General features: G+C 34.3%; 1 protein-coding gene across 2 annotated transcripts; it reads left to right on the forward strand.

Moving 5' to 3' along the window:
- The first annotated feature begins 15,466 nt into the window (after positions 1-15,466).
- On the forward strand, positions 15,467-23,861 carry LOC126709921 (auxin response factor 2-like). Of its 2 annotated transcripts, XM_050410290.1 has the most exons (14): positions 15,471-16,121; positions 16,813-16,925; positions 18,368-18,463; positions 18,625-18,681; positions 19,235-19,390; positions 19,957-20,041; positions 20,575-20,665; positions 20,841-21,005; positions 21,142-21,261; positions 21,607-21,682; positions 21,795-21,963; positions 22,141-22,778; positions 23,207-23,397; positions 23,513-23,861. In XM_050410290.1, the coding sequence occupies exons 1-14, from the start codon at positions 16,049-16,051 to the stop codon at positions 23,604-23,606; spliced, it is 2,124 nt and encodes a 707-aa protein (XP_050266247.1). In that variant the 5' UTR covers positions 15,471-16,048; the 3' UTR covers positions 23,607-23,861. The 2 variants fall into 2 exon arrangements, with proteins under 2 accessions (XP_050266248.1, XP_050266247.1); XM_050410291.1 differs by lacking the exon at positions 23,207-23,397 and having other exon boundaries at positions 15,467-16,121; positions 23,513-23,689.
- The last annotated feature ends 1,607 nt before the right edge of the window (positions 23,862-25,468 follow it).

Here is a 25,468-nt window from a genome sequence, read left to right on the forward strand (position 1 = left end):
AGCTTTTTGCTTCCGACTACAAAAAAAGAGTTTGTTTTCCTTCTAATTGCCTATTGCCTCACCAAAGAATGAAGACAGCCAGAGAAGAAAATAGAAATTTGGGTTCAATAGCAGGATTAAAACATACTGGTTTAACTAACCTCCAGTATTTTTTTAAAAATAAATCTCTTTTTATTTTATTAAGAGACTATCACATTACCTACTAATTAAATAAAATGTGAAAATTAAAACTCACTACTACTTGTCATTGTATATTAAAAAAAAAAAAAAATATCCACTTAAAAAAGTATTGGAAGTAAACCAAACCCAAAATGCACAACCTTCTCACCTTGAATTGAAGAATAATAAATTATCCTGTTGTACTTAATTACTTGTTTATGCATAATTTACAAATACGAGCAACTGATCATGCATAACTTGTAACTTCTTACATCTTAATATAGGTAATGAGTTGCCAATAGCAGTATGGTTTAATGGCATTGTCCAATTCTTTCAATAAGGTGAACTTGGACTTGAATCTTCCACTCTCACTTATTACAAGAAAAAGGGAAAAACAAAATGTATAATTCTTTTCTTGATTTCATTGACCTTAATTATGCCACGATTCATGAGATCAATTTTACAAGCAAGAATACAAATTTATGAGTTATGACATGTCTGAGCCATCAAATTGACAACCAGTAACCGCTCTTTCATGCATAAACTTTATTGTCTTTTAACAACATATAGAAATCATCTATTTCACCAACTGCAATATGTCATATATCTGATTTAGTTACATTCTAAACTTTATTTATTTTACAAGAAAAGTATAAAGAATATGTAGTAAATTATGATTGGTAGAGTATAAAATGAGATAGATTTTATGCTTTAATAAATAATAATAGTTGTGCCACTTATCAAGACCTCTACTCATCAGTCATAAGAATACAATGGTCGTCTCCATTTAAAGTGAGATAGAAATAGTGTATTCCACGGTTAAAGAGTTGTATTTTTTTATATCCAAATGTGTTTATCATATCACGATGTTATAATATTTAATTTCAATATTGAAATAGATCTATTTAAATTGAGTATTTTAAATTTACCATACTTAATTTTAAATCTTGAAAATATATTTTAAATTAAAATAGAGACTATATATCATTTTCCTCAATCGATCATACTGATATTGGTCCTGAGACATTTATGTTGAAAGGGTTCAAGAACATAAAACTTTTAGGACCATACTAGAGCTATCGAATCATGATGTTGCCCTCTTAATTAATTCATCGAGGAGATCAGAGTTCATAAGAATAGTTGTGCATTGATTATAGGTCATCATATCACATACTGACACCCATAAAATGAACCAAATGGCAACACATACAAACACATATATTGACAATATTGTTAAGATATCTAAATCCAATCTTAGTCAAGGTTCAAATCTGTTATATTATCTTCGGGAATGTCAATAAAAGACTGAAGTTCTTGCAGGAGCGCCTCCATCAGCTTGAGGTACAGAACAAGCTACATGAGATTGCAAAGGAAATTAAAGAAATGAGGAAGGAAATAAATGAGATGTTGGCTACAGAAGAGGTAATGTGGAAGCAAAGATCGAGGGCACTTTGGCTCAAGTTTGGGGACAAAAATACAAAGTTCTTTCATGCGACAGCTTCACAGAGATGGAGAACGAACAAGATTGAAGGGCTTGACGATGAAGGAGTGTGGTTGGACAGCCAAGATGACATTGAGAGGGTGATTCTAGATTACTTCACTAACATTTACAGCTCGGACCATCTGTCTTCTTTTGAAGCAAGCTTAAGGGCAATGAGTCAAAGGGTTACTCCAAAGATGAATGAAGCATTACTGTGTGAGTTTAGAGAGGATGAAGTCAGTTTGGCCTTGAACCAGATGCACCCTACCAAAGCCCTCGGCCCGGACGGTATGTCACAATATTGGGATGTTGTCGGTCCTAGTGTAGTAAACAGTGTGCTTCAGACCCTTAGAATCGGGGTGATGCCTAATGATTTAAACGAGACATTCATTTGTCTCATCCCTAAGGTAAATTGTCTGCAAAAGATTACGGAGTTCCGCCCAATTAGCTTATGTAATGTAGTATACAAAATAGTGTCCAAAGTACTAGCAAATAGGTTGAAGAAAATTCTGCCTAAGGTGATTAGTGAGTCCCAGAGCGCTTTTGTTCCCGGAAGGCAAATTACAAACAATGTATTAGTGGCGTTTGAGACAATGCAGTGCATAGACCAATGACGAAAGGGAAAGAAATTATTAATGGCGATAAAACTTGATATGAGTAAAGCCTACAATAGAGTGGAGTGGGCCTCTTGGAGGTTATGATGAGGAAATTGGGTTTCAGTGAGAGATGGATTGGGCTAATGTTGATGTGTGTAACAACAGTATCCTATTTGGTGCACATAAATGGGGAGCCAAAAGGAAAGATTATACCAACGAGGGGGTTGCACCAAGGCAATCCTATCTCGCCTTACCTCTTCCTATCTTGTGTGGAGGGGTTGACTGCCATGCTTATAAAAGAGGAGAGTGAGGGCTTGATTAGTGGAGTTTCGGTTTGTAGAGGGGTGCCACGAATTTCTCATCTCTTGTTCACCGATGACTGCATCATCTTTGGAGGGGCAAGTGCTGATGAAAGGAATAGAGTGCTCAAGGAGTTAGCTGACTATGAAAAAGAATCAGGGAAAAAATTGAATAAAGAGAAGACATCCCTTTTCTTTAGTAGAAATACCAGCAAGGAGATACAAAGGGAAATCAAAGAGATCTTTGGGGCTCAAATTATCCACAAGCACGAAAGGTATTTGGGGCTGCCTACCCTAGTGGGGAAAGGTAAAAAGAAGGCTTTTAGTCACATCAAAGACCAAGTTGGAAGGAAAATTGTAGGATGGAAAGGAAAACTTTTGTCGAATGCGAGTAGAGAAATCCTGATTAAAGCAGTAGCTCAAGTGACTACAACCTACACTATGAGTTGCTTCAAGCTCCCGGATTCCCTTTGTCATGATCTTAATTCAATGGTGAGCCAATTTTGGTGGGGTAGAAAGATAAGGAGTGAAAAATGGCGTGGACTTCGTGGAAAAATCTATGCCAACCCAAATCGGAAGGGGGAATAGGGTTTAAGGACCTAAAAGCGTTTAACTTGGCTCTTCTCGCAAATCAAGGTTGAAGGATAAGCAAAAATCCAACTTCTCTCACCCATAGAGTGTTTAAAGCAAAGTATTTTGCGGGGTGCTCTTTTATGGAAGCACAAGTGGGGAGGAAGCCCTCTTATGTGTGGCGAAGTATAATGGCAGCAAAGGAAATGATTGAAATGTCATCAAGGTGGTGTGTTGGCAATGGCAAAAAAAGTGGAGATTTGGCATGATAAGTGGATTCCAACCCCAGACACCTTTAAGGTAATCAGCCCCCAAGGACTGAATGTGGAGTTGGTAAAGGTTGCGCAACTCATCGATGGGGATACGGGAATGTGGAAGGTGGATCTAATCAAGGAAACATTCCTTCCCCATGAAGCTGATGTCATTATCGGAATGCCTTTGAGTTCTAGACTTCCGAAGGACTCCCTGCTCTGGGCTTGGTCAAAGAATGGCAATTTTACATTAAGGAATGCGTATGGGCCGGGTGGCCCTTAAGGTACTTAAGAAAGCAAACTCAACTAAAGAAGTAGGAGATTGCTCAGATAAGAAGAAGATTGTTGGGCTATGGAAGTCAATTTGGAAGCTTCAATGTCCAAACAAAATAAAACGTTTTCTATGGAGGGCATGTAAGAACATTATCCCAACAAACTTCTGCTTAGCGAAGAGTGACTTCGAATAGTAACTATAGTTTCTGTGGTGACTATGAATCAACTGGCCATGCAGTATAGGATTGCATTGTAGCTTCGAAAGTATGGAAGAAAGTGGGCCTCAATCTCCCTAAACTGGATCACCCCATGAAGGACTTTATTGATATGGTGTGGTCGCTAAAAGAGAGGGAAGGTGTCTCGGATTAGGAGTTGTTTGCTATCACTGCGTGGATGGTGTGGAACAACCGGAATGTATTCAATCACGAGGGGAGGTGCAAAGATCCTAAGAGAATTGCAATAGAAGCCAGGGAGTATGCGAAGGAAGTGGGCGAGGAGCCACAAGCCCCTGGTAGAAATAAATGGTGTCCACCTAGACATGGGAGGTACAAAGTTAACATTGATGGGGCAGTGTTCACAAGCCAGAGAAGCTACGGAATCGGGGTGGTAATCCGGAATGAGAATGGACAGATTATGGGCACGATGAGTAAGAAATTGCCCCTCCCATTAGGGGCTTTGGAAGTGGAAGTGTAGGCAATGGATGAGGAGATTGTTTTGGCTTGGAACTTAGGATTGTGGGAAGTTGAATTAGAGAGTGATGCTCAGGTTGTAGTAATAGTAGTCACAGGAGCAGACCCAGGGCCAAGCTCAATTCTGAAGGTTGTGGAGGGTATAAAAATGGGACCGAGTTCCTTCAAGTATTGGTTAGTAAGCCATATTCACAAACAGATTAATAATGCTGCACACATTATGGCTAGGGAAGCGATGAGTATTCATGATTGTCAAATTTGGGTGGAAGACACCCCCTATAATAGCAAACCAAATTCAGTTTGATGTAATTTGTGAGGACAGTTTGTCCTAAGTAATGAAAGAAGTTGTGATTTTACCATTAAAAAAAAAAAAAAAAAAAAACTGTTATATTATATAGTTTCTTAATTGTGACCTAATTAATAATATTTGTACGTAGTATAAGTAACTCTAATCCTATTTGTAGAGCAATTAGTACGTGCAACTTTAGGATAATATAGGATTTAGCCTTTTACAATTTACAACTTGCACTCTTTAATTCCTTGAATAAATTTTAACCAATAATAGTTGCCCTTCGATCATAGTAGCCTTATCTTCTAGCTTCAATGTTGGGAACACAACTATCTTGCACGTTTTATTTCATATTAAGTTCAATACATTATAGATCTAGTTCAGTCCTACGTACGTGGTCATGCTTTCTTCCACGTTCTAAACCCAATTTGTACGTCCTCAATTTCCACCTTAATTTAAGAGGCAATGTTAGAGATATACAAGCTATAAATCCTAGTCAATCCCATATTCTCTTAAAAAACCTAGTCTAGGTCTATGATACGACATATTCTCCAAACTAAAGCCTACTATGTAATTAATTTGGAAGTTAATTATGGAAATTCAACCCTTGTGAGGTGTGCGTATGTATGATGTGGTGGTTTGTCCATTGGTTGTTTATATATATATATATATATATATATATATATATATATATATATAATTGTGCATATGTATGATGTGGTGGTTTGCCCATTGGTTGTTTATATATATATATATATATATATATATATATAATTGTGCATATGTATGATGTGGTGGTTTGCCCATTGGTTGTTTATATATATATATATATATATATATATATATATATATATATATATATATATATATATATATATAATTGTTAATGTCTATTTTTGATACTTCAAAAAAAAAAAAAAAAATCCGCCCTACCTCTTATGGTAACTATTGATTTTTTTTTTTTTTTTTTTTTTTTGAGAATCATGAGAATCATGGTAACTATTGAATTATAAATAATAATAATAATAATATAGAAAATTTGAGAATTCAAATTATGTACAAATTTTGCATTTAAATTATATTTACTTGTGGTTACAACTTGACATAAAATAAAATAAAATGAGAACTTAACATGTATGAAGAAGCTAGTATTCATATATTAGTATTAGAAATAGAGTAGTCTCTTGATGTTCACTTTTCATAAAATCCAATACATATTTCATTTGTTGTGGGTTTCAATTAGCTTAATTTGTAAAAAAAAAAAATTATTTTCAAATTTAACGTATATTGAAAATTAATTAGCGTCTAATATAATAATAATCATAATCATGCAACCATGTTAAAAGTCTATGTTATTTATCTTCTTTTTTTTTTTTTTTTTTTTTTGCTAAATGAAAAAAAAGGAGGTCTTCGGTGTGGGCTCATCGAGTTTACACCACATGACGGCAATGGGTAATACCACATGTACCACACAAGCTTTGTTGAGACTATTGCTCGAACCGCTCCTCTTTAGGTGCTAGGATAAAAAACCCTACCATCAAGCCACACCCCGTGTGGTTTATCTTATTTATCTATGTATATAAACATCTTTCGTTTAATAATTAAACCAACTTTTTTTTTAGAGAATTTCAATTTATGGCGTTCGTTGCTGATGATAGTTTTTTATCATTAGACCAAAACATCAATCAGTTTTTGGTGTAGGCAAATATTGAACCCCAGATCTCTTATTAAACCATCAGAAACTTTGCCGTTTAAACTAACTAGAACCCACTAATAATTAAACCAACTTAAATTAACAGTCATGGAAATTTTAGTTCTAAAACTCAAATGATTAAGTCTATAATAATAATTATTAGCAATCAAAGTCAATTAGAGCATCCACATTAGTGATATTAAATAGCTATATTTCTATTTTTAGCACCACCAATACTTAAGAAGTATGCTCCAGTGGTGTTGCCTTCTTGCTATAGTACATAACCATAAATAGCAATGCATTGTAGCAAGAAGCTAAAAAAAAAAAATTAAATTTCTCTCTCTTCTCTCATTAAAAAAAAATATTTTCTCTTTTTCTTTCTTCCTCTCTCTCCAGCTTCTCTCTTTTCTTCTTTTTTTCCTTCTCATTTTTTTTTCTCTCTAGCGCCTCCCTCATCTCCTTTCTACTTTGGCGACGCTAGCCAGCTCGCCAACCCATCTCGCCGACCTACAGACCCATCCCGCTGAGACCCCATCTCCCCAGACCCATCTCGCTAAGACCCCATCTCCCCAAGCCCCATCGTCGATCTGTTACCCAAGCCCCATTGCCACCGAGTTTGTGCTAGATTTGTGTTTGTGAACTGAGTTTGTGTTTGTGTTTGTACTGGGTTTCCGCTAAGTTTGTGTTTGTGTGTTGGGTTTGTGCTGATTTGAGGTTACTGGGTGCTAAGTTTCACATTGGTGGTAAAGGTGGTGCTTGAAGACAGTGAAAAATAAGAAAAAAAATAATAAATAAATAAATTATTTATTGTAATACAGTAGATATATTATTTTATTATCTTAAAAACTAAAATAAAATCAACTATTTTGAATGTTTTGAAAAATAAAAATATAAAATAAATAAAATACTTTTTTATAATACCAAATAACTAAAAAAAATACCCCCACAATGCTCACATGGCCAATTACTTTTATAATCTCGAGTGAAAGGCAAACATTGTCATAAATATATGGTACAAGTATTACTCTTCGAAATAGACAGGCATGTTCGGTAAGGACCCCATGTCCTTCTCTGTACACCTTCTTGCAGTAGAGTTGCAGAGACGGTCGGGCAGCAAGAGAGCAAGAGAAAAGTAACGGCGTTAACCTGTTTACGTTTGGGAAATGGAAACGACGTTTTAGGCTTTTAACAAACCAAAGGAATATTCTTTTGGTTTGTTAAAGTCGCACTGTTCCACTGGCTTCTTCTTTTTTGGGTTAATATTGCAGTTGAACTAATGTTTGTTCAATTTCTAATATTTCACTGCTTTTTTTCTTTTCTTTTTTTTTTTCTTTTTTTCTGTGAGTAGTTTTGCTACATTTTTTTTTTTTGGTTTGTCTAATACACACTATTTTACATTATAATAAAATATTAATACAATTTCAATATATATATATATATATATATTAACACAACAAATTAACACAATATTTTCACAATTGTTGAGGTGTTAATTCTTTATAGGTCAAAATAAAATAATAAAATATCATATTAGAACCAACCACAACTAAAAATAAAGGTATTGTGAAAAAAAGAAATACTACATCCACAATATTTTTCACAACACTTTCATAACAAATCATAGGTGGTAAATTATTATTGGTTCTAATTTAAACTTACTAATGAAACTACTTTTTTGCCCACAATAACAACCTGTAACAGCCTACAACTTATATTTGTTGTGAAAATGTTGTGAACATAACATTTTTCTTGTGAAAAATGTTAAGACATCTTGTTGCATGTCGTTACAATATTTTCAAAACCACTGAACTTTCAATTCTTTACAAGTTAAAATAAAATATAACAAAATTATAAAAATATTATGAAAATGTTGTGTTATTCTGTTATTTTTTTAGAAATTTTTTGTTGGTTTAGTCAACTTTGTTGAGCCAAAATTCATTGTTTCATATACAGTTTTCTTGGGTTAACCTTTTTTTTTTCTTTCTTTCTTTCTTTTTTTCTTTCTTTATACACCATTTTAAGTAAAAACACATAGTTTTACACACAAAAACAAAAAACAAAAACTTAGGTTAAAAACACTTTTCATCCTTTATGTTTAGGTTAGTTTATAATTTTTTCTTAAACTTTAAAATCAAGCAATTTTTCCCTTAATATTTTGAAAAAGAGCAAATATGTCATATTACTATCCTCTTAATTAAACCCTAAAGAAGGCTTATGATCTTAAAATATTTTATTGTATAACGTCTAAAATACTCCTACTAAATTTTAACATCCCAAAATTTTTTTTCACGTATTTTGAGTTTTATATGGTAGTAATTCTTGAAAAGTTGAAATGATAATATAAGGTGTTTAATTTGTTATCTAAAAAACATTGATTTTCTTAGTTTAAATTTTTTTTAACTTATAATTTATCCAATAGAAAATTCGATGACACATACCTTTTGTTATTTTATTTTATTTTATTATTTTCTTAGCAAAACTTAGTTGTTTATTGTTGAAAGATGATAATATTCGTTATCATTCTTAGAAGTTTTTAGTGAGTGGATATATTGCCTTTAGTAAATGGGTACTAAAAAACTATTATAGTAAAATAGATATTTATATGTTAAATAGTTACCCTAACTTTGTATGTGATCAAAATTCTTTTATGAATAAGATTAGCTTTTTATGATATAATTATCAAAATTCTTAAAATTAATATTTCTTTTGATTAATGTAAGTTTCTATGTACTTTAAAAATTAAATGATTTATATTTTTATTTTTATTTTGTGATATAAATAAAATTTAGAATTGACTTTAATCACTACTCTTTTTCTACGGCAAACACATACTACTCTAATTAGTTTTTAAAAAAACAAGAATATAAATGTGGTCATATATTAGTTAATTAATTAAAAAATATATTATATTTATAATATTTTTACAATAAATCATAAATGAATAAGATACTAGCACGTGTCTACATCTTAATGTGTACAGTGCAAAAAAAAGAATTTGACCCAAGTTGAATCTAACTATTTTTTTCCCTACATATGATAATTCGTTTGTTTATGATTCGTTACGACAATATTAACAAAAAAAATTCCTAATTAAAATGCCCCCTTAAACTTAACAGAGCCGCCTTTGCCATTAAATTTGAATGTACCACCCAGCATGCTTGTCGTTTTCACCTTGAAACCCATGCAGCCTCTTCGTCCTTTCCGCTTCAAAAACCAAAAACCTGTCTCTGTCTCTGTCTCTGTCTCTCACTCTCTTACCATAGGAAATATAGCCGAGTCCTACTACTACCAAAGAAAAGGAGGCTCTCTCTCTCTCTCTCTCTACCATAGGAAATATAGCTGAGTCCCACTCCTACCAAAGAAAAAGAGGCTCTCTGTCTCTCTCTCTCATTTGTGGTGGGATGTACCAAATGACCAATGAGATAAGGTTGACATATTTTTGGAATCCAAATAGGCAAATAGTGACGAAAATAGGGTAATTAATAACTTGAAAACTTGAGGCCTGAGGGTCTATATATGATAATCAAATGTTTACTAATTAAACCCCATTTAGGCAATTAATTAAGAAAATTATGCTAAGATAGAGAGCCACAGCCAATAGTTCAATACCTAGCCTGCGGCTCATGATTTATATGAAACAGTTAAAATGTTTTAATGTCTTCAGACTCTTCACTATTAGACTAGGCCCTGATGTAAATGTATCAGTTTGCTATGCATAACCATTGTCCCAAGATGACACTTGGATCGTCATTAAAATCGCTGGGTATAACAAAGTTAATTTGGTTAAATTTTACAACTAAAAATCACTTTTTTTTTTTTTCCGATTTTAACCATCCACATTTTACAATACACATGCATTTTACTCTTCATTTTGGGATATATCCAATTAAAAATTTTAAAAATAATTATATATATTTGTATATATTTACAACTTGTAGCTAATGGATGTAAAACCAATTTTGTCAGTAACTGACTATAATTTGGCTATAAAAAAGAAGAAGAAGATATATTTAAGGGTGGGATATGAATGCATGCTCTATATATCCTTTATGCACATGATTCGCCTAAAAGTTGGGTTAATTAGTCAATTTGTTGCAGCTTAATTTATAAATTAAGAGAGTGTTGGTTTCTTCCCATCAAAAAAAAAAAAAAAGAGTGTTGGTTTCTCTAGGTACACCAGTTTAAAACTTTGTTTTTTCTTATGTATAAGCACAATTTAATCAAGCCTCAAATTTATTTTTATCTCATTAAAACAAGCTATAACCACCTTCTTCTTCTTCTTCTTCTTCTTCTTCTTCTTCTTCTTCTTCTTTATTTATTTATTTATTTATTTTTTTTAATTTAAGGGCTATGTAAGCAATAACAAACATACACTTAGTCCTTTTTTGTTAGGACATTTTGATTTGATTTAAAAGATTTTATCAATTAACTTGCTTGAAAGCTTGAGACAATAACAAAACTCTTACTTTTGGGGGTGGGGGTGGAAGCTCTCCGGTATATATAAGAATTCAATATCTTTTTCTGGTAATTAATATGTTTTTGCTAACAACAACTACATATTTAGAGGTTAACCCAAGTTATAATCTCTATATATAATCATCACATATAGTTGGTACTTGGTACTGCTCCATAGAATATCTATTTTTAATTAATATGTTGGGTTAAAATAGATTGATTCTGGTTAATTAATTCAATTACCCAAATTGATTAATTAGGTCAAATTAAATGCAAATAGTGGAGGCACTAACAAATCACCCAATAAATTAAATGTAACGGAAAATAAATTAATACAGTGATTTGTTGACAAATAATAAAAACCTCTCGCAAGGCAAAAACTCTACTGGGTGAATTTAAGGTTACAATTCCTAAGAATCCACTAATCAATACTCAAGCGATTACAAGTATGAGGAATCTTACCACTATCTTGCCCTATCCCAAAATACCAACATATAGTTGAACATTTGCTTCAATACCCAATTGAACTTGATCTTGTAGTATACTTCTTTATTTTGCACAAATCTCCAATTTGTGACTAACTCCTTTGCATGAATTATAGTACGTGACTAACTCCAGTAACTTGATTGATTGTTGTTGGCTATAAAGTTCTTCACTTCATAAACGATGAAGATCAAAAAGCACTTGGTTACAAAACCTTAAGTCGTACAAACACAATAGCTTTACACAGAGTATATGAGTTCTAGGTCTCTACTTCCGTACTTGATGACTTTTAAAATAAACCTTATATATGACTAGAGTTGTAGAGAGATCGTAATTCTGAAATCATAATTCTTAATAGATTGAGCTTGTGTTGAGTTTTTTCATTAATTCTCAATAGCAGCTAGTGTTGAGTTAGTGTCAAGTTTTAATGAAACAACTTTTTTTCACTTATTTCTTGGATCAAACTTCATATCTTTAATGATACCACTTGATATGTTTAAACAACATACTTCTTTATACATTAAACCCAACTTAAATCTATCCAATTATAAGTAAAGTGTGTTTTGTCAAATGATTAGTCAATTACATAAAAAATAAGACTCTAACACAATGTTATAGGGTGGTCCTATGAGAGCAAATTAGCTTAGAGGTCCATTATCCTATGTTTTTCCTCAAAGTAAAGACAAACAAAGAAGATAATGTTATGATGCATAGAACGCCACATGAGATAGATAAAGAGGGGAATATATCGATTGATTGAATTGAAGAGAATATAATAAAAAGGAATGGAAAAGAAGTAATTCCCTTGTTTTATTTTATTCTTTTATATGCACATTTTTCAAGAATGAAAAAAATATTAATTAATTTACTATTGAAATAAAGATGGAATATTTATTTTGTTTTATTTTGTTTTGAGAATAACAAAAATGAGTAAAATTTTATTAGTGTGAACTGTGTGATTAAGATATACACGATATAACTTTTTGTTAATACTACGCTTAATATTTAACAAATACATTTTGGTTTCATTTACACGTTCTCTTAAATTTGTGTTAATTCGATGTATGTCATTTATATTTGTTTCGTAAAATCATTTTATGTATCACTTTAAAGAACAAAAAAATTATAAGTGAGATAGTTATTAATTGATCATATTTTGCAAGCATGGATGATGTAAAAAGACACAAAATCCAAAAGTTGATTTGTTAAAAAAGAAACTTATGTATTAGATGATACAAACCTAACTCAAACTATATATACGTGTGTGTTTGTTTTTAAAAACTCTCAAATATCCAAGAAAAAACATATATACATCATTGTGGGAGGACTTTCGTCTCTGCCCCCAATCAGGTATTGTTCGTTTTGGGATGGACAAGGATCGACCTACGTCCCACCCGCACGAATTTGGGATTTTTTAGAAAATAACAACAAAACCCAAACAATATCATTAGTTAGGAAACGTTTTAAACTATTTTGGTTTCTAGCAATTCGAGTTAAGGAGGGTCGATTTCTGGGTTTTTAGCTGAGATTGGCGGAGTGGCCACGTAGGCAGAAATCGAGTTTAACTCTGTCGGTTTCTAAGCCTGAAAAACAAGTTTAATGAACTCGGTTTCCAGGCTTGGAAACCGACAGCATTGAACTCGATTTCCAGGCTTGAAAACCGAGTTCACTGAACTTGTTTTTCAGGCTTAGAAACCGACTCCTTTGAACTCGGTTTCTTTGTCTGCAGAACCACTCGTTCCTGACTGAAGAATCAGAAGGTGCAGGTGACAAAACCAGTCGTTCCAACACTCAATAAGAGCAAGAAAAAATGAATTGCAATCAGAAGACTCTAGAACAAGAAAAAATGAAATCAGAAGGTGCAGGGAAGAAAAAATGAAATCAGAAGGTTCAGTACTGCAGTAGCCTAACCAGCGCGGCGACGGCGACGGCGACGGCGACGGAGAGTGAGAGACCGGAGCTGAGACTCTAAGACGGAGCGAGATGGAGTGCGACGGAACGGCGACGGAGCTGAGACCGAGAAGGAATGGATGCACTGTGAGTGTTTTGTTGAGTTCTTCTGTGGCAAAAGAAAATAGAAACCAAGTCCAGGACTTGATTTCTGTGTAGAAAAACCGAGTCTATTAGACTCGGTTTTTGTACATATAAACCGAGTCTAATAGACTCCTTTTTTATACACAGAAATCGAGTCCAACGGACTCGATTTCTATGTGTAAAAACCGAGTGTATTGGACTCGATTTCTGTGCGCCGTTTCCTCACGTCATCTGCTGCAAAAAAGGAAAATCGAGTATACTAAACTCGATTTTACAACCCACAAATCGACTCCACCAAACTCGAATTGTTATAAACCAAAATAGTTTGAAACGTTTGCTAACTAATGATATTGTTTAGATTTTATAGTTATTTTCTAAAAAAATCCCACGAATTTGCTCAATCTGATCACACACACTACGGTACACTCTTCTAATATTGGTGTGGGTGGGATTGAGTAAATTCATGCGGGTGGGATGTAGGTCGATCCTTAGCCATCCCAAAGCGAACAATACCTAATTGGGGGTCGAGATGAAAGTCCTTCCACAATCATTATTTATTTTTTTTCTATTTTTTTCATTCTTGGTTAAGTTACTAATTTGACCCTTCTAATATTGGGCAAAGTTCAATTTGGTCTCTTGACTATTAGTTGTGTCAATCAATCTTTTGAATTTTAATATTAAGTTAACATTATTCTTAGCTATGTGCATTTTTCATTTAAATTTTAACGAAATTAATAACCAATCTTTTGAATTTTAAAATTAAGTTAACATTATTCTTTGCTATGTGCATTTTTCATTTATATTTTAACAAAATTAATAATCAAAATTGACTAGATTTTAATACGTTCACAATTTTCATATCAACCTTAACTAGTGTCATTATTGCGACTAATTCATTAAAAATTGAGTCAAAAGGAGATTCAATGATGCAACTAAATTAATTTTGAAAATTGATAGACTGAATTAACACAATTAACAGGTTAATAATCAAATTAAATTTTTACTTAATAATTAATAACAGGACCATGTTGAATAAAAATTCTTAGTGCTCTACTGTACATTCCATTGATTTTTTTTTTTCTTTTAACTTTAATTACTATATAAGGAATATATATATATATATATATATATATATATATATATATATATATGTGGTAGGCTACAATTAGTAAAATATAAAGTTGAACACTTAGAATGTATTGAGTATTTTTATTCGAACCACATTAGTAATTTAATTTTTTTTTCCACCATCTAGAATACGATGTGCATTTTTTTTTTTTTTTCCATTTCAAACCTTAATTATTCTATAAAGTAAATAAAGGGATGTAGACTACATGATGAAGCATAAATTACAACACTAAGAGTGGGACATAATATTTTTATTTGGTAATTAACATCCATCGTTTTACCTAACCTGCACGCATGGTGCGTGAGGAGAATAAAAACCATATCGCGTGAGGAATAACAACTCATTGTCCCACATTGAGCGTTTCACTTTATTTCTAACCAATCACAGCTTAACACGCCTTCATTTTTGTGTTCTTACAAAGTAACAAAAATTTAAAAGGAAAGAAAAGTAGACATATGGTATAGTCTATAGAGTAGTTGGTCCATTGTTTTACCTATCTTATCTTATGTGCATAGTGTGAGGTGAATAAAAATCATTTGTCACACGCTGAGTATTAGTATAATACACTTTATATTATGCCAATCACAACTTGCAGCAAGTTCATTATTGCTTTCTTATAAAGAAACCGGAGTTTAAAAGACAAGAAAACTAGACATATATAATAAAATAGAATAAATCTTACTATGTTCCCTTTTTTGTATCCGCTTTATGCTTCATCAATTTCTTGTATCCGCTTTATGCTTCATCAATTTTGATATGTCATGTGTACAACTTTTATTTTTCTCCATTCTAAACTTTGGTTGAAGTAGAGTAAGCACAAATTGAAATACTAATAATTCGTTTTTTACTAACAAAAATATTAAAATCTATATCTTTTAATAAACACTATATTATCGAGGTTTCGAAAGGTCGCTAATAAATGCGGGGAAAAAGGTATAGGCTGTGGAGAAGACACGCAGGCGTGACATGCATGCAGGCTTGGCGTACATAGAAGGCATGCACATTGAACTTATCGGACACAAATTAGCAAACATCGCCAGGGGCTAATGGCTATAACACTAGAGAGAGAGAGAGAGCAGAAAAAGCAGTGAAAAAATGTGCAGAAGTTGTACAAACAAAAGCACTACATTTGATTTCCTTACCTTATATCCCCCGCCTCATTATGTACTGTCTTTGCACCACTTGCTGTTCCATACTAAAACAAAAACAAAAACAAAAACATCCTCTCTCTCTCTCTCTCTCACACACACACACACACAGATACACACACAAAAACAAACGTTACAACCAGAACCAAAGGCATCACGCTATACACACACAGAGAGAGGCAGCAAGTACAGACCTTTTAGAGAGAGAGAGAGAGAGAGAGAGGCTGTGTTAGCTCTGGCTTGATAGTGAAGATGACAAAGAAAGAGAGAGGTAGTAGTCTAAGTTGTTGTAACAGTCTCACACATTGAACGATCTGCTGTGGACACGATGTACACACCTGATTCTTAAGCCTTTCTTTCTCTCTCTCTCTCTCTCTCTCCCTCTCACTTGTTGTGTTAGGCTCTTTTAATCTTCTGGGTATTCCTTTATTTTCTCTTCTCTTTCTACTTTCTCAAAGCTTTCGTTTGCTAGCTTGGAAGAGAAACAAAGAAAGAAAAAGATGGGTAGCGTTGCAGAAAGTACTGAGAGAAAAAGACGTATCCACACTGGCTTGCTTCCTCACAGCAACCAAGGTAAGATCTCTCCTTTTTTTTTTTTTTTTTAATAATTTATATTTTTGTTATTTGTGTGTTTTGTGTTGGACTGTTTGGATATGTTTTATTTTGATTTTTGAGTGGTGATATGACTTCTTAAAATAAATAAATAAATCCAATGAACAAATGTATTTTGCATGTTAATGAATCCTATTTTTTAAAGAAAGTTTTCCTGAAAAATGTGATTTTTTGCATTCAATCATGTTTCATATTTTCCTATGTTATTTATTTTGTTAATTTTTTTCCCTTTTTTTACAAATTTTAGCTCCAGAATTTAGATTTTCAAATCTCATTAGAATCCATGAACACGACTGTGTATTTTGATTCTACTTCTGTATTTCCTTTGAGATTCAGACTATTGCAAATGACTGTCTTGGTCTATTAATATCCCATTGACCTTAATCACTAAAATTTTGTCCCAAATCTCTTCAGGCCACTCTTCACTGAAATGGGTTTCTCACTTTCTATTGTGCTAGTCATTACCAGAATGGGAATTGGGTTACCATTGTTTTGCTTAATCATCACTAAATTGAGTTCCAATATGTTATGCTTACTTATCCCAAATATGTGTTCTGGGTTTTCTCTCTCTCTCTCTCTGTATGATTATGATTGGTTTTCTGTTACTATGTTTGGTTGTATGTGGTGGTAATTTTTCTTGTAATGATTCTAGGAGAGAAAGATGAATTGTATGTTGAACTATGGCATGCATGTGCTGGACCTCTTGTTTACATCCCGCGCGCTGGAGAGAAAGTATTCTACTTCCCTCAAGGTCACATGGAACAGGTTCCATTCTTGTTTGTCTCTTTTTTCTCTTCTATAGTCTTATTATTTTATCAGCTCCCCTGCCTCATAAGTCTTAACTCTGTTCTGTTTCCTGAACTGAATTTATTTGAATCCTGATTATAGTTTTGTATCTTCTGTTACATGTTGACTCATTGCCTGAAACCAAAAATCATTGCTAAAGATTGTTTTCATAGATGTACATATGATTTCTTTTTTGGTAAAGGCACAATTTGGAATATGTGACTTGATAATATAGACAAACATTTTGTGCGCATTTGGTATTTGATGATAGTTGCATTGCATTGCCCTATTTCCGTCCTTGTAGGATTTTTTTTTTTTTTTTTTTATAGGTAATAAGAGTATTATTAAAAAAACCATAAAAGAAAAGTAAGCAAATACAAGGTGTTCATGATGGTGAACACAAAAAAATGCAACAAGCAAACAATTAGCATCAAACAACCAGGAAAAACTTAAAGCGCAATACTAAGGGAAGAAATAAACTCCAAGATAGTAGAGCAATCCAAGAAGCCCCAACACCTAGACCAATCAAATAAAGTCTTCTGGCATAGAGCTTGTAATTGAACCAATGATTTCTCAGCATCCTCAAAAGAGTGCCGGTTTCTTTCCGTCCAAACAATCCACATCAAACAGCCAGGGACCATATTCCATATGTCAGAATTAAATATTCCCAGCCAATAGCTCCAACAATACACCAAGTTTTCCACATAGCCTGGCATGACCCATTGGATCCCAAAGATCTGAAACATATATACCCACAATGAGTGAGTTATAGGACAATGGAGGAGGAGATGATCCACAATTTCCTCATTACGATGGCACATACAACACCGATTCACCAAAATACGCCCCCTAAGTATAAAATTATCCAATGTAAGGATCTGCCCATAAGCCGTTGTCCACACAAAAAATGCCACCCTCTTAGGAATCTTAACTTTCCAAACACCCTTCCACGGAAAATTGGATGCAGATGCACCCCGAATATTATTGTAATAGGACCGAGTATCAAACTTGTCATTCCCATTGAGACACCAATGAGAAGTGTCACTCCCAACACCTCTAGGGATCCGAGATTGAATGAACTCAAGGAAAGAGACGGCAGCCTCTAATTTCCATCCTTGTAGGATTTTATGTGTGAATCCATCATCTTTGATGGGGCTATCTTTCAAATCAATGCCACTGGCACTAGATAGTAGAAAATCAAGTTGTGGCAATTAATGAAATCAGTAGATGTTATAAATCTTGGGATGACTTTTGATTTTTCCATTGCTCCCATGTAAGTTTTAATGGATGCGTTCATATACCATGCAGTAACCAATGTGCCCTATATGTTTAATTAAGTGCTTGGCATATTATGATGTAGCAACATTATTGTTCTCCTTGGTTAGTTGAGTTCATACTTGGTTATATGAAATTTGATATAGGTTGAGGCGTACACCTCTGACGATGGTATAATGGAAATGCCAATTTACAATTTGCGTTCTAAGATCCTCTGCAAGGTTGTTTATGTTCAGCTAAAGGTACATCATCTCTATTTTTATTGTTTTTTTACTTAATTTTGATAATGTGTTTGAATTGGGACTTTAGGCTACTTGAAGAAAAATACACACACAAGCATGCACAAGCACACACATACGTATACAAACTTAAGGAGTTCTTTCTAATTGATTTGGTTTTGCAGGCTGAAGCTAACACAGATGAGGTGTTTGCTCAAATTACGTTGCTTCCAGTGGCAGAGGTAAGTTAATGAATGCTGAGATGTTTGGGTCCGACATATCATTTGTGCATATAAATGAATGGTATCTTATCTTATCTAACTTGGGGAGCATTTGGAAATCACATGTACCTGAGATTAATAGATTTTCAAAGCCATTTTTAATTTGTCAACTTGAGAGTTCTGTTCTCTTTACAGGATTTATGGTAAATCCAATGTCTGCATTTGTGTGCAAGGAGATATTTTATCTTTCATCTAGTTTTTGGAAACTGATAAAAACCAATTTCTTGTCTCTGCTGTGTTCCTTTCAACAGTGTGTTTTTACTTATAAAATTGGGGCTCACTAATTGTCAGTAGTTTTATTGAGGTGTCAAAAAATTCGGGGCATCAAGCTTTATTCTGGTCATTTGATAGCATTTTAAAACTTCTGATGTCAATGGCCATTCATGTGACCACTTTGTGCATCTAAATACCGTTAAGAGTTGATCTTAATAATTTCATCTTTAAGTAATATTTCTGTCTTCTCCTGCTACTTCCATTATTAAAAGAATTCCGTTATTGCTTTGGCTACTTGCAGCAAGATGAGCCAAGTTCGGAGGATGAAAATGCTCTATTTTCGCCTCAGAGAATTGGTGTATGCTCCTTTATCAAGACTCTCACTACCTCTGACACAAGCACGCATGGTGGATTCTCTGTTCCCAAGCGCCATGCTACTGAGTTTCTCCCACCTCTGGTTAGTGCCCTTTTTCTTTTTCTTTTTTTATAATTCAATAGTTGGGGGAGGGAGGGGGGGGGGGGTGTTGAACCCTGGATGTCTTTGTTGAAAATACCAAGATGTGCTAGTTGAGCTACAAGGCTCTTAGCAACTATGGTTAGTGTCCTTGTCAAGACTTTGTAACTTAACTATCTCCAACTTATTACAGGCAGCATGTGAGAAAAATAAATAAATAAAAGAATGGACTGGCCACAAAATGTTGGTATGATATTTGAGTTAGGCTCACATGAGTTATTCCCTAAAGAAGCCTTAGAATAGTAGATTTTGGGTTCTCTTCTCTAGGTTTGTAATATTATGAAATCCTAAAATGTAGCCAATCCCGTTCTCTCTTCTTCCTGCTCAGATTATTTGCAAGAAATAAAAAATAAGTATGTGATGTTAGTCCTCTCCGTTTTGCAAGTATTTGTACATACAGAATCTTTTATCACATTCTCTTTCTTATGGAATCATTTGTACATCATTGAGCTCACTTCAAGTATTGGACAAGAAGCCAGTTCATTCTTATATTATCTATGTTATTGCAGGACACAACTCAGCAAACACCTGCACAGGAATTGGTTGCTAAGGACTTGCATGGCTATGAATGGCACTTTCGCCATACTTATCGTGGTATGTTTACGAAGCTCAATTATTCTGAAAGCATATAGGCTTGAAATATTCTAAGCTTCAACTTCATTCCTTCAATGAATCACAAGCTAAACATGAATGTTTGACTATTCTGTATTGGATCAGTTCACTGTTCTTTACTGGTCATTTAAAAACACAAGTTGGAGACATTGCCATGATTACCATCTTAAATTAGAGTAAGGATGTTTCCTTGATTCTACACCCCTACAACAAACCCAATTGATCTAAAGGCTTTGGTTTTCAAATTTAGGATTGGGTTGGCTTGGTTTGATAATTTCCCGAACTGATGGGGTTGGGTTGGGTTGGGTTGAAAAGATCCTATAACCAACCCAACCCATGCAAACACCTTAATTCACAATGGACCAATGTTTGAAGAACCACAGTTTTGGTCATTTTATATTTGAGGTTATATCCCTATTAAGTTGTTTACGATTTGGAGAATATTTCTCATGAATTTTTTCATACCTACAAAACCTTAGATTTAAGCTGCTAATGCTTAAACCACATTGATTCAGGTCAGCCGAAGCGGCACTTGCTCACTAGCGGTTGGAGTACCTTTGTGACTGCAAAGAAGCTTGTTGCTGGAGATGAATTTATCTTCCTTAGGTTCTCTCTCTCTCTCTCTTGTCCGTGGGTATATGTTCTAGGATTTTTGGGGTTGGTATATGTGTATTAAAAAAGAGGGTTGGGGTGGGGGGGGGGGGGGGGGGTGGTATTTCTTGGCACTTCTTGAATCTATGTCGACATTACTATTACTGTTATTGTTATTGTTGCTTGACAGAGGGGAAAATGGACAACTTCGTGTTGGGGTCCGCCGTGCTATGAAACAACTAAATAGTCCATCAGTATCTGTAATATCTGGATACAGCATGCAACATGGCATACTTGCTGGTGCTTTCCATGCCGTTTCTACTGGAACCATGTTTACTGTATACTACCGCCCTTGGTACGCTGTAATCATCTTATGCAAAGAATCATTGAGTGCAATACTTTTATCAGGGGTTAACTTTGTATCTCTGTATCATTGGTGACAAAAGATTTTTAGGTAATAAACAAGAAACCATTTAATTCATGTTCTGCAGGACAAGTCCTTCAGAATTTATCATACCTTTTGATCAGTACATGAAGTCAACTGAAAATTACTATTCAATTGGAACAAGATTCAGAATGCGGTTTGAAGGTGAAGAATGTTCAGAAAAGAGGTAATGAGACAAGCCTTTGTGAACCACTTGGCTCTATCTTTCACAATTAATCTTCTTGTTATTCTTGCTTATTTCAAATTATATTGAAGACATATCACTCCAACCCCACTCCCCCTCTCCAATGAAAAGAAGAAAAAGAAACTAGATATATACAACATTGTTAGTGCTTATGTCCCTGCAGTTGAGAAAATGAATGAAGAGGCTTTAATTGCAGCATGGCACGCTATGATTTTTATCCAACGATTGTTTGATGAAAATAGTGATTGCAGCTTATCTTCCCGCATTGAAGCACATATATATGCCCTCTGCATTCTCTTGACTGAATGTTATTACTGTGCCAATCAGGTATATGGGTACTATAGTTGGTAACAAAGATATTGATTGCATTAGGTGGCCTGGTTCAGAATGGAGATGTCTTGAGGTACCAAGCTGTTTTCATGACTTTAAGATGCCTTTTGGCCCTTCAACAGTATTTTGTAGTTATAGTATCCTTCTACTCTGATAATTATTTCACAAGCTATTTCTCCTTTCAGGTGCAATGGGATGCCACACCGGACACATTTTTGCATCCTGAAAGGGTTTCACCTTGGAACATTGAGCTGATAGAATCTACTTACAAGAGGTCCACTTCTATCATATCCGAACAAAATAGGAAACGACCAGTTAATCCATCGTCTGAGTGTTCTTGCTTGAGTAGAGATGGTTTGTATCCCTCATCTATCTTGTGTTCTGAATTTCAAACTCTTATTGGAAGATTTCTCTGTATATCAGAAAGCTGGGAGATATTTTTGCATTAATCTCAATGCCTATATCATCAAATGCAGTTTATTTTCTGACTAATCAAATTCTCTTTTCTATTATGTTTGGTTCAATATCCAGCTGAATATACATGTCCAAAACACCTAAGGGTCTTTCAAGGTCAAGATAAAAGGAACACTGGTGCTCAAGAACTGGGTGCACAAACCCCTGATGTATTACCACATCTGGTAGCCCCATCAAATTCTAATTGGGGCCATAGACATTTGGGATTAGAGAATCAGCTATGCAGTCCAATGCATGAACGATTGTCTCAATGTAACAGCAACAAAATATCATATTTAAGTAAGAATATAGCGGCTCCTTGCCCCACGCACCAATGGAATCCAAGATATGGAGTCTGTGACAATGTTGCAGCTAGCAGAAACACTTCAGTTTCAAATGTCACCTCTAGCAATTCTGGGTACCAGGAATGCAGGGCTTCTGAATCAAGGGGTGAGAATGAAGCTCTGCTTGCCCCACCAACTGGCTGTTACAGATACAGGCTTTTTGGTGTCAATCTATTTAATAGTTACCCGGAGCTCCCTTCACCACAAGTAGCCACTTATTGTGAGCTTTCAAGTCCTTGTTCGGTTCCTCCAACATCTCAGTCAAGTGTTTGTCAAACTATCCAGGTTTCAGAGCCCTCTAAGAGTAGCTCGGACGTTCTTCTGGACAAACAATGCAACAATTGTTCTATCACTAATAGGAGTTGCACAAAGGTAATTTATTTAATTTTAATTTCTTTTACAACTTAGAGGGCAAATAGTACTAATTGAATTGCAATTACTGAACTTGAATAACAAGTCATCAGAGGGTGGCAACATCACAGAGATTAAGGTTCCTGCACTTAAAATATAAGCAAGTAATCACGTAATTTCTAGATATGTTGATTGGGACCCTTGTGGAGTTTAAAATGATAGTGCTTAATTGAAGCTACGCAGCTGGGTGCATCTTTTATATATCATTTAGGTTTGATTTGTTTTATAGCGCATATGAAGTAGGCATTTAAGGTCATTCTTCTTTGAAAGTTGCCTTAGAAGCATAATGGTGCAGGCATGGAATCTAGTTGTTTCCTCTCACATCCTTGTTATGGTTGAGTTGATTGGAGAAGCTAATCTTGAGTAACTGTAAACTGCAACTCTTCTAGGTGCGCAAGTATGGAAATGCTCTTGGAAGATCAGTTGACCTAATGCGATTTGATGGGTATGATGAACTGATTTCAGAGCTTGACCATATGTTTGATTTCAAAGGAAGTTTGATCAATGGAAGCAGTGGGTGGCATGTAACCTTTACAGATGATGAAGGGGACATGATGCCAATAGGAGATTACCCATGGCAGTTAAGGACCAAAACCCATATTACAGTCTCAAAAAAAGTGTTTGGTGGTGTTTTGGAGTTCGATTTGATATTTTTATAACTGGGCTAATCTGGTGATATTGCTTTATATATGCAGGGAATTTTGCCTCAAGGTGCGAAAGATGCTTATCTATCCAAAGGAAGAGATTGACAGGCAGAATCCAGGCTCACCAGATCCAACTCCCCTCTAATTGCTCTTTGCCGAGGTTACTTATGTCTTATTTTGCATCTGATTATATACTTCAATAATACATATGAGAGAGAGAGAGAGAGAGAGAGAGATGGGATCACTTGTCAGTACATTATGTGAACATAGCTATGCACAATATGTTATGCTGTTAGTTGTATTGGGATGAAAACCTATGCACTTTAAATATGTATATGCAGCAATGCTTGCTACATGAATGCTGCTATTTATTTTATCTACTGGCAAGGTGGTGGTGGTGGTGGTTTTTTTTTTTTTTTTCCCTGATGATAATCAATCAGGAACTTTTAGTAGAACACACTACCAAACTCAGTTATAGATGTCATAGCCCAATGGCTTATCTGTACACAATCTCAGTTATGGATATATATAAAATAATAATAAAAAAAGAACAAGGCTACAACCACAATTCAATCAGCTCTAGTATACAGAACAGTCACAGGATACCCTGGTAACACCATAAAGCTCTATTTAAATCAGGACCACTGAACCTTCCTTTAGCAGCTACACGCACTTTTATCTCCCATTTGATGGATTGGACAATACTTTCTTCAGATTTAACTTGTTCACTATGGACATTTTTGTTTCTTTGAATCCAAATATGTAGACTACTAGATTGTAGTTCCCCATGACAGCTTACTACGGGTAGTTTGTACACCACTCCCTTTCCACTTGTACCTATACCCCAATCCACCACCTTCTCCCGTTCAGTATGTGGGTTAGAGTTCAAATAAAGATCCATCTTTTTACCAAACTCTCTTTGTGAAACCACACTCTAAGAACATATGATCTCTGCATTCCCAACTGTTTTTACAGAAAACACAGCTTAGAAGGCCAATTGAGCATAGTTAGTTACATAAAAGTATAAAAGCATGTTTTGGTAGAGCTCAAGGAAACCATGCCAGAGTTTTAACTTCTTCCTTCCTTGATCTAATGGCATTCCAAGTATATGAGGTTGACTTTGAGAACATGTTGGATTTAGAAGGAACCCACAATGGCTTGTCATGACTTTTGAGCTCCACAAGAAAAAGTTTAATCTGAACTTCCACTAAAGCATTAGACCAAGCCGGCAACCTATATAAATGGTAGAAACCTTGGCCTCAATAGTAACTCCCAGGCTCCCAGCATCTATACTATCCTTGGGTTATATTTAGTATATAAATTATTAAACTACATCCAAGTGCCGCCAATCCAACCAAAGATTCATAAAACTACCTGATAGAATTATAGTTAAATGATTAAAACTACAATTTTTTAACAATTTAAATTTTTGGGACAATCTGTAATTTATTTATTAGTACCAATACCAATTTCAATTTTTATAAACTTTCTAGCTTCACTCCTCGAGTTCAGGATTTTCCTCCATCCCAAATACATTCTTGGGAATTTATTGCTATCCAAAGGCACCAGCAAGGTTGTTTCTGTTGCTTGTAGAATATGGTGTTGTATTTGAGGGCATGCCTAAGATTGTTCCAAAAATTCCAACTAACCGACTAGTTCTAATTCATTTCATTGAATTATTGTGTAATTAGGGGGTGTCAAATGGGTGAGTTTGGGGGGACATAATTAGATTGGGTACATAAAATTCATTTACCCATTCATTGCCCATTTAACTAATTATTTCTAACCCAAACCTAACTCAACCCAGTTATTATGGGTAAACCTCAACCCACCCAATTACCCAATAATCAAAATTAGAAAATGACCAAAATGTCACTAAAACTTGAAAATGAGCAAAGTACTCATAAAATCCTTTAAATTTACCAAAATACTCCCTAAACCTAAAAAAAGACCAAAAAAACCACTAAAAATAATCAAAATACCCCCAAAACCTAAAAAATGACCGAA

Source organism: Quercus robur, chromosome 12 (genome assembly GCF_932294415.1).
Source record: "Quercus robur chromosome 12, dhQueRobu3.1, whole genome shotgun sequence".
Lineage (NCBI taxonomy): Eukaryota > Viridiplantae > Streptophyta > Magnoliopsida > Fagales > Fagaceae > Quercus > Quercus robur.